The following is a 10116-nucleotide window of genomic DNA, read 5'->3' as shown; positions in this document are numbered from 1 at the left end:
ATATAAATATATATATATATATATTTATTTATTTATTTATTTATTTATTTGGCTGCACCGGGTCTTAGTTGCGGCACACAGGATCTTCAGTTGCGGCATGTGGGATCTAGTTCCCTGACCGGGGACCGAACCCAGGCCCCTTGCACTGGGAAGCGCAGAGTCTTAGCCACTGGACCACCAGAGAAGTCCCTGCTCTATTTTCTTAAGTCACTAATGCAAACCATCCTTTTTTGTCTAATTCATATTAAATTAAAAGGAGAGAAAAAAGTATATGCATGTATTATTCATGCATTATTATAACAGGTATACTAGCTTTTTTGTTTTTTTTTGTTTTTTTAAGTAAGAGTCTGCACGTGGTGTCATACCAATAAATAAAGCAGTTAAGTCAGGCGAGCACCCTGCCTCATAGAATAGAGTCAGAATTAGAGGTGGGAACCCCTAAGGCTGTGTTGCTTATACCTCGTTATTGCACATTTCTTTCCTGCAGTTCATATTTTGTGCTTTGTTTTTCTTACGTGACACAATACTGAGATGTATGCCCCACCTCAAGACTATTCAAGGGTTCTAATTATTACAAACAATAATTTCTTATTATAAGAACAAATTTCCATTTTCTATATATTTATAAACAAAATCTCTTTTCATCATTTATACCACTGCATCAGACCTGAGAAAAGCACCTTTAAAGTGTGTACATATTTGAATTTTATAATTTTAATGTGACTATAAATTATGTCTCCTTTCAATTAGGATAGGTTTTTTTTTTCATTGCCACAATGGGATTTGGTGAATGAGCTTTTGCATTTTATACATTTTGTTTAGATATATAATTGTGAGTCTTTCATCTTAGATATTATGATAAAGAATTATGTTGATTGTACGGCATTTGCATCCTCAGGGTTAGGGAAAATGATAATGGCAATCTATAAAGCTAATAAAATTGTATATAGTCATAGACTGTTTGGTACAATTAATGATTTAGGAGCCTGGGCAGCCCCGGAAGACCTCAACTCCAATGATGTTATCCTGAACCTTTATTTTAATCATAATGCCAATCACCAAATGGTTTAGCCAAGCTGCTAATAGAACGTCTCAGGATACAGTCTGGATTATATGAGCTAATGAATAGAAATCAATGTTTTCACTGCTCTTAAGCCACATGGCAAGAAATTTTTTTCAAAGTTACATGTTGAAGGGTCCAGTGAAGCAAAGAGAAGAACTCAGGTCAGGATATGTGAGCAAAGATTTTAAAGGTGCATGGGAAAACAACAGCCTGACTATAAAGCTTGAGTTACAAATCACTAGATGTGACCAAAGTAACTGAAGAAATAAAATAATTATGACAACCTTTTTTTTTTTTGCAGTAAGTATAGTTAACCTACAAAAATACCAAAATCTTTAAAATATAAATCCTTTTATATTTAAAACCACCTTTGGATGTGTACACCTAACAACTGTACATGAGAGTTTATTGCAGAGTTCCTCTTTCTTTGTTTAATCACAAGGGTGTGGGAAATAATCCAGCTTTGTTTGGCTCAACAAACACAGAACACTCAGAAGAACTGAAGAACCAGCCCCCTGACGTAACCTGTTCCTTCACAACCACTTCAAACTCATATAAAACAGTGCCTCTGCTCTTCCTTTGTAGAGTCAGATGCTGAGGGCCACTGAATTTTCATGTAGTCATAACTCAGGTAGAAAAATAATTCTAATTCCAACTGTTAACTTGCCTTGAAGAACTTCCATGGGGAGAACAGTCCAGGCATTTTCCAGGTAGGAAATATAAATATAGCGAGCTGTATTGCAGGCCAGGCCAATGTACAGAACCCTAAAAAAAGCAAAGGAAAATAAGTTGAGGCTCTGGTAGAGATACAAAACATGCAAATATCACCTAGTTTTTCCCCTGCCCAAAACATCCATCATCCAGCAGACAGTGTTCCAAACTCAGAAGTGGGGAAGCTAAAGGACAATTAAATTTAACCATGAACTCTTAGGAGTAAGAAAACTGCTTCTAACTATCTGCTCTCAGCCTTTTCAAATTGCTTGTTAACATAAAAGCAAACATCACCCTTCCTGAAACTTAATTAGTAGCAGAGATGATGCTTTTTTAAGATAGTCTGGGCATACTGCCATCTGTAATGACATTGCTGGCTTCCTTCCAGGTGGCTGTAGGGTAAATATGCCTGGGATTGTAGCCACTTCACTATGATGGGGGAAGGACAGGCTAAAAATGAGAACATGTGAATATGTGGCCTCGCTTGCAATACCCAAGACACCAAGCAGTTTCACAGAGACTCTCAAGGTCATTGAAAACTGTCATCCAATGATGAATAATAACTATTTGGAAATCAAACACTTTTTCCTATCAGTTCAATTGATACAAGTTCATTATTTTAAAAAAAATCCATGATATCACATGCTTACAAAATTGATAAATATATATCAGCCTCTAGCTTTCACCCTCACAATCACCACCACCAAAGTTATGAGTAAAAACAAAATAAACAAAGGCCTAAAATGGTGAATCCACGCATAAAGTTACGATCTCTCTCATTCTGAACTAGACAGGCTGGTTTGGAAGCAAACGGTGGCTACTTCTCTTTACAACAACACAACCCAGGGGATTTCTTTTTCTTGGTTGTTTTCCATTTTCTGTTAATTTTCCCAACCCTAATGCTTTTCTTGTGTTCTAAATCCAAGTGGATGAAAACTAGAAGGTAAAAGAAATAAGCCAGGGCTTCCCTGGTGGCGCAGTGGTTGTGATTAAACAATCCACCTGCCGATGCAGGGGACACGGGTTCGTGCCCCGGTCCGGGAAGATCCCACATACTGCGGAGCGGCTGGGCCCGTGAGCCATGGCCGCTGAGCCTGCACGTCCGGAGCCTGTGCTCCGTAACGGGAGAGGCCACAACAGTGAGAGGCCCGCATACCGGGGGGGAAAAAAAAAAAAAAAAAAAGAAATAAACCAATTTGACAATCAGTGGTATTTTCCTAATCTTGCTCAACTGTATTTTTATATTAAAATCATTCTTATAAACAGTGTCCTCTTTTTCCAACACTGGATCAAGGAAACGAAATGCTCTGAGGCATCCAGCTGGTATTAACTGCAAATATGGAGCAGAAAGAAATATGGGGAAAGACAACAAAAGGGTTGAGGGCGTGGGGATGGGATAGGAAATGGATATTAGAATGGATTTAGGAGCTCTTCAATAATGAAAAGGTCTGGGCTGTCATATTCTTTGGACTTTATGCTCTTCTTACTTGTATGTTTTGAAGAAAAAAGTATGTTTCAAACCTGTTTGAGAAAAAGTTTGCTGAACAAACTTGCTATAAATCCATCAGCCAGGGTCCCTCTGCTAGGAAACAGCAACGAAAAGCCCACAGGAGATTAAAATGCAAAATACACTATACAAACACACAAGTTACACAAATATGTTTCCTTCCAGGTTCTAAAGCAGCCCGGCTGATGACATCAACTTAGCCTAACTCATGGTCAGCAAACATTTTCTATAAGGGGCCATATAGTAAATAGGTCTTGTAGGTCTTTTGCAAATTCTCAACTCTGCTGCTGTAGCATGAAAGCAACCATAGGCGATATGTAAATGAATAAGCATGGATGGCTGCGTTCCAATAAAATTCGAATTATGAACACTGAAATTTAAATTTCATGTAATTTTCATGTATCACTAAATAGTATTCTTCTTGTGATTTTTTTTTTCAACCACTTGAACGTATAGAAACCTTTCTTAGTTCCTGGGTCCTACAAAACAGGCAGCAGGCCAGATTTGGCCCCTGGCCATAGCTTGCCAACCTCTGACCTAGCTCATTAGTTTTTATTAACTCTGCCTGTACATCAGATTTACTCGGGCAACTGTTAAAAACTACAGTGTCGAGGCCCATGCCACCCTCAGTTAAGGCTCTTTAGGATGGGAACTCAGGCTCTGTGCCTTTGAAAACTCCCCAGGTTATTCAGATACTGAGCCAAAGGTGGAGAACCACTGATCTGGCTCATTCTAAGCAGCTCCAAGTAATTCTTGCCCACAATCCCATCATAAAAAGATTTGGTACTACATCTCCCTTGCGTTCATATTGCCTATCCTATACCTTTCTTTTGAGCCCACTTCTGAATCAGCGTTACCATGACAACCGCTATTCAATCCAGGCCACAGTCCACAGGGCCTGGCCCTAAGTAACCCATAAGAGGTAGGCTGTGCTATGCCTTCAAACCTCTCTCTACCCACGTGGAATTCAGCCACTGGAGTCTGTAATTTCTCGGACCCTTAGGTCTCTGATTGCCACCAACCAGCCCAGTGACTACGAGCTTGATATACCTTTCAATTCTTTTCCATGTTTCTACTCTCACAACTGATAGTTCTTTGGGACCAAACAGGGGCCGTAAAGGTGAAAACACAAAATAAGAAGTATCCAGCGCAAATTACTTCATCTCTTAGAGCCTCAATTTCCTCATATATCAAGTAGACAACAACATCAACTCTGCAGGCTTGTGATAATTACAACACAGTGAGTTGCCCATAATAAGCACTCAATAAAAGGTATTATTATTACCATTCTTATTATTTTAAAGAAAAGTATCCAAGTATCCTTCTTTTTTCTGATAAAACTTTTATCCCAGAATTCCAAAAGAGAGGACACTAGCATTCCTCCCTCACCAACCATTCTGGCAGAGCCGGTGGCTTAAAAAAATCATCAAGTGTAAAATGTGCAGAAAGGAAGGCAGCATTTTGATCTATGAAAAGGGAAAGAAGCAGACAACATATTTATTGAATAATCACTGAAAAGTATTGCAGCAACCTAAGAATCTCTTTAATATCTGAATGGGATATTTAAACTGCCGTAGTATTCACTGTTATGGGCTGAACTGTGTCCCCTCCAAAATTCATATGTTGAAGGTCTAAGTCCTAACCCCCAGCACCTCAGAGTGTGGCTAGATATGGCGATAGGGCCTTTAAAGAGGTGATTAAGGCGAAATGATGTAATATGGGTGGGCCCTAATCCAACATGACTAGTGTCCTGATAAGAAGAGATTAGGACAGAGACAGACACAGAGGGAAGACCAGGTGAAGACACTGGAAGACAAGCCAAGGAGAGAAGTCCTCAGAAGACATACATCCTGCCAACACCTTGATCTTGGACTTTTAGCTTCCAGAACTGTAAGGAAATAAAATTTCTGTTTTTTAAAGCCAGTCTGCGGTGCTTTGTTATGGCAGCCCTAGGAAATGAATACATGCACACTCATGAAATTAAGGATTTGCTAATAAAAAGGAATTTATAATATGTTTTACTAGATCATCTTCTGGACAAATTCTTTATGCTGAATATAGAGCATATGTTTGGAGTCCTAGAATTTGCCTGAGCATTAAGAGGTCTGGAAATACAGAAAAATAGTCTGAAAAATGCCTCTCAGTGACATACAGAGACCCACTGAACACCTATAGTGAAACAGCTTAGAAACAACATCATTGCTTTCCTATTTCACAACAAGAAGTCAGTAAGTATAAAAGTAGACAAGAAATAAAGACAATTTTAGAACAGGTGCTACAGATAACTGATCTATAAAGAACACAATTGGTAAGGAGCAGATGATTCAGCAGAAAACACTACACCATGGAAAACCCAAATCACTGGCCAAACTCCTTGATTCTCTATTTGAGCAAAATATAATGGTAGGAGAAAAGTACTTATGAGTTTCTAATTTCTTACAAAACCACAACCCACAGTGTTGACAGGATAAGTTGATTGGTGATTATCTTATAATGAAACTGGTACTTGTTTTTTTTGTTTTGTTTTGTTTTTCAGAAAGACAGTATTCAAGATAGAGAAGCAATTAATTATGAGTCATCCTGCAATTCCTAACAGAGTGTGGCTTAATTATGATGCCCTACTTTTCTAACTTAAACCATCTACAACATGGCTGAATAACCCCTGAGAACGTTTCTAAATTACAAAGAACATGAATTTTGCTCAATAAGCATTAACTGAGATACCACTATGTAACATACACTGTGCTGGATGAAAGGGAATGAAAATGAAGAGAAATCCTCCTTGCCTGCAAGGAACTTAGTCTAGTGGGGAGACAGGCACAGAAGCAAAAAAGTTAAATACAATACCCTAAGAGGTCTGCACAGAGTGCTATGGCTACACAAAGGAGAGGTTCTTAGCTACCCCTGGGGGTCCTAGGACACTTGGGTTAGAAGCAAACGGACAAAGGAGGAGGGACGAGCATCATAGGCAGAGGAAACGACAGAAAGGTAAACCGTAAAACCTCAAGCATCTGCAGGCAGAGAGGGTATTTGAACGATATAAGAAGGATCAAAGTCTAAGGATTTATGAAGAGATGAGTGAACTTTTCCAGCCCAGATCCAATCTGGAAATTATTCTCTATTCCAGAGACAATACAGGTTATGAGCAGCAGAGAAAGATTTAAGCAGGATTATCCCACAATGCTCTCAGATGTATGAGATGAGAGAGCAACACCACGCAAAGAGAACCCATTCTCAGCCGAATGAGTAACTGGCAGCAAGCATGTTGCAAAGCCTCAAATGGAGAAACAGAAAAGTTCCTCAAAAAAGAAAAAACACTGGATGAAAACAAAATGCCCTGGATAAGGATGGTTCTTATCAACCAGACATGGAGTATTTGCAGATGGAGTCTGAACGTGCGCTCAACCTGTGGTACAAGCCCTCGCACAAAGACACAGTGTTCCAACGCACAGAAGTGTTGCTCCAGGGCTGGGTGGAGATGAAGACAGACTAGCAATGAACCAGGATTCAGAAAGTAATATTTTGACAGGTTACAGGCCATTGGGACAATGTCCTCAGCTAGAGGACAATGTCACCTGGCTAGAGTTTCATTAGGAACACCAGTTCCTAATGGGAAAGAAGTGGTCATTAGTACTAGATACTTGGAGCACAGTCTGCTCTTTGCCTCATATATGAATCAGCTTAGGTTTTCTGTATGGTAAACAGTATATGGACTCACCCTTAGGCTGGGTTCCATCATTCCCACATCATCATTTTATGGTCTATATCACCTTGTCAGTAAAAAAAAAAAAAAAAGATCTTTCAGATATTGCTACAGATGTCTTTCTAGAGCAGGCAGACATCAGCTGCTAATTAAGGTCAGGATTCTGGTGCTTAATGCAAGCATTCAGTGTAAGCAGTGCCCTCCTCCCCAAGAATGAAGCTTATTTCCAGCACAATCACCCAATACTGACAACCTTATAGAAAGATGATGTTCCCGATTGTCAGCTTTAAAAGGTAGGAAACTATAAATCCAAACTCTTTAGAAGATAACTAAAATAGAAGGTTTAAGCCTTGAAGAGTTAAGTTTTAGTCTAGAAAATTACTGTTTTTTCATATTCATTCCCCTCCTCCCAAACAACCTGCATGATGTCATGTCACTGTGGGTGTCCTCCCAGGATTTCTCTGCCTCTATGTAGCAGAATAGGGTTTTACTGTCACTGTCTGGAATCTCTTGTCCTGCCTCCCCTTTCTTGTCCTCTCTACCCTGTGTCCCACACCCAGGGCTGGATGGCTTGAACGGATCCTAGCTGGCATTCCTTGGAAGTCCCACCCTAAGCAGAGGGCCTGAGCTACCATCACGGGACACTTCTCATGCCACAGTGGTAGCAAAAGCAACCAGAAAGAGTGAAGACGTGGCCAAGAGTCAATGACCTGAGCAACATGTGGCAGGAGCTGTCACACCTCATGCCCAGTGCTTACCTAGAAGTGGCAGAGCTGATGACACACCTGTTCCTTCTTCCAAGACACGACTTTGGGCACTAGTATCTCTGATTGTGAGTCCTACCCTTGAAAGTGCTCTTCTCTTCTAAGAAACCATCTCAAATGTCCCCAGGTATAACTGATCCTATCTCACCATCTCAAATGTCCCCAGGTATAACTCTTCCTCTGTTATACTCTTTGTTTCCATTAGAGTACTTGTCACGATCTACAAGCGCTATACACAGAAGACTGTGAGTTCCTGGGAGGCAAGGACTGTGTCTTTTTCTTCTTGTACTCAGAAGGAGCCTGCCTTCCTCAAGTGCTCAGTGAATTATAGTAAAGTAATTTAATATAATCTTATGTAAATGGATAAAACATGAGGACAAAAAGAAGCACTATTCTCATGAAAACAGTGTTTCTCGATGGGCCACTATCATTTTGGATGATGTAATTATTTATCATATGGGACCCACCCATTCACCGGGGGATGTTTAGGATCCTGGCCCTTGGGCGCTAAGTGACAGTCTCTGAAAAAACTAAAATGCCCCCTCACACATTTCTAAACACCTCCAATTGGGAAGCACTAGATAGAAGTGTTGCTCCTATCAATGTTGGAGCAACATTGTCCCTTAAAACAAAGGCTTCCTGGTCACTGTATCATAAAATGTCCTGTGTGTGTGTCTCCATATTCAAGTTATATTAGTACCTAAACAAATCTAGAAGGAGACAGGCACCAAACCATGATCAATGGTTACCTTGGAGATTTGTGATTACAGACCATTCGTTGTCTAAGGAGTATATTTCTGTAGATTTTGAGTTTGCATAGTGAATTATGTACTTTTTGAAAATCATGTAAAATTAAACATTTAAAAGATGGGGAAAAAACTATCAAATTAGGCATGGGAAGGCAACCATTAAAAACTTAGGTTAAAATAATTAAAAGAACTAATAGAATTCTGTACCCAAATTGTTTTTAAAGTATCTTTATGTCTGTGTTCCACACAAAAGAAACCAAAACTGATGGAAGTCATAACCCCAATAACAGAATCATTTTCAAAGAAAAGGTTTGGCCCTACAACCAAAGATTAGCAAATGTTTTTATATTTTTGTGTTTCAAAATGTTCAAGTTGTGAATATGTTACATCTTATCATTAATCCACCAACCACTAACTATTTGATACTGTCACCTAAAGCGAGCTACAAGTCACTGCAGAACAGTAAGTACAGCACTGTAATCCTCACATCAGGGAAGGAGAGTTACATACACATGTATGCACTTACATGTGAAGAGACTATCTCTGGAAGAAGACACCAGAAGCTCATTCACTGATGGGCTCTGGGTGGGGGGTGGAGCTGGGGGACTGTCCCAAAGGTGGGAGAGAGACTTTACTGAATACCTTTTAGAACTCTTGAATTTCTTCCCATGTGTATATCTACTTTCTCAAAGAACAGAGATTAGTCACTGTGCTTCATGTAGCTATAAATAGGCACAGTAAATGATGTATGATGCTTGACCCATGGTTTTCCAACCTGAAGGGATCATCATCTGGCTTTCTATTTTGGTTTAAAAATAATACAACATTCTAGCTTAATTAATATTCAATATTATTTCTATCTTTTGAATCTGTTATGAGATTGGGTGTGAGTCAAAGATTCATACAAATAGTTAAGAAAGGCACATGAAATATTCAGCATTGCCATGATTATGTTCTTTCTGGACAAAGAAAATTGGCAGTCTATAGAGATAAACTTAAGAAAAGTATTCATTTGGTTCAAGAGCCACTTGGATCATCAGAAAGTATTATATGTAATACAATGGGAACCTTTGAATCAAAACCGCTAAGAACAACCAAAAAAAAGATTCTATTATAAAACATCTTTCTCGGTAGACTATCTGGCACAGTGCGCTGCCTAGCTTCTGTCCTCTAGCCACATGAATTCCCAGTGGACCCACTGGGCCACTGTCCCCTACCTGTGACCTGATTCCTACTCCTCCTTCAGTTCTCACTCAGCTCTTATACATGATCACAGCATCATGTGCCTCTCCTCATAACCCTTATCTCAGTTGTAACTGTACATTGACAACTTGACTGTATGCTCCATGCAGAGTGATGTCTATTTCATATTATGTTGGCTCAGATTTATCTCGTGTGCTTGACACATAGCAGGCACTCAATAAATACTCATGGACTAGAGGGAAAATATAAATACTTTAAACAGAACATCACACAACAAATATTTATCGAATGAACATACTCTGTGTTAAGTGCCAGGCATATGGTAGTGAACACGATATAAATGTAAACTATGGGGGCTTCCCTGGTGGCGCAGTGGTTGCGCGTCCGCCTGCCGATGCAGGGGAACTGGGTTCGCG

The 10116-nt window shown here is 39.6% G+C and overlaps 1 protein-coding gene across 1 annotated transcript in view; it reads right to left on the bottom strand.

Moving 5' to 3' along the window:
* MFSD6 (major facilitator superfamily domain containing 6) overlaps positions 1–10116 on the bottom strand; it is a 72849-nt gene that overhangs the window by 16563 nt on the left and 46170 nt on the right. The window contains exon 3 of the mRNA XM_007104428.4: positions 1731–1828. Within this exon, the coding sequence (XP_007104490.1) occupies positions 1731–1828 (98 nt within the window). The remainder of the gene's footprint in view (positions 1–1730; positions 1829–10116) is intronic.

Source organism: Physeter macrocephalus, chromosome 2 (assembly GCF_002837175.3).
Source record: "Physeter macrocephalus isolate SW-GA chromosome 2, ASM283717v5, whole genome shotgun sequence".
Classification (NCBI taxonomy): Eukaryota; Metazoa; Chordata; class Mammalia; order Artiodactyla; family Physeteridae; genus Physeter; species Physeter macrocephalus.
The sequence above is the reverse complement of the archived record's forward strand: the minus strand, read 5'-3'. Positions and strand labels throughout refer to the sequence as shown.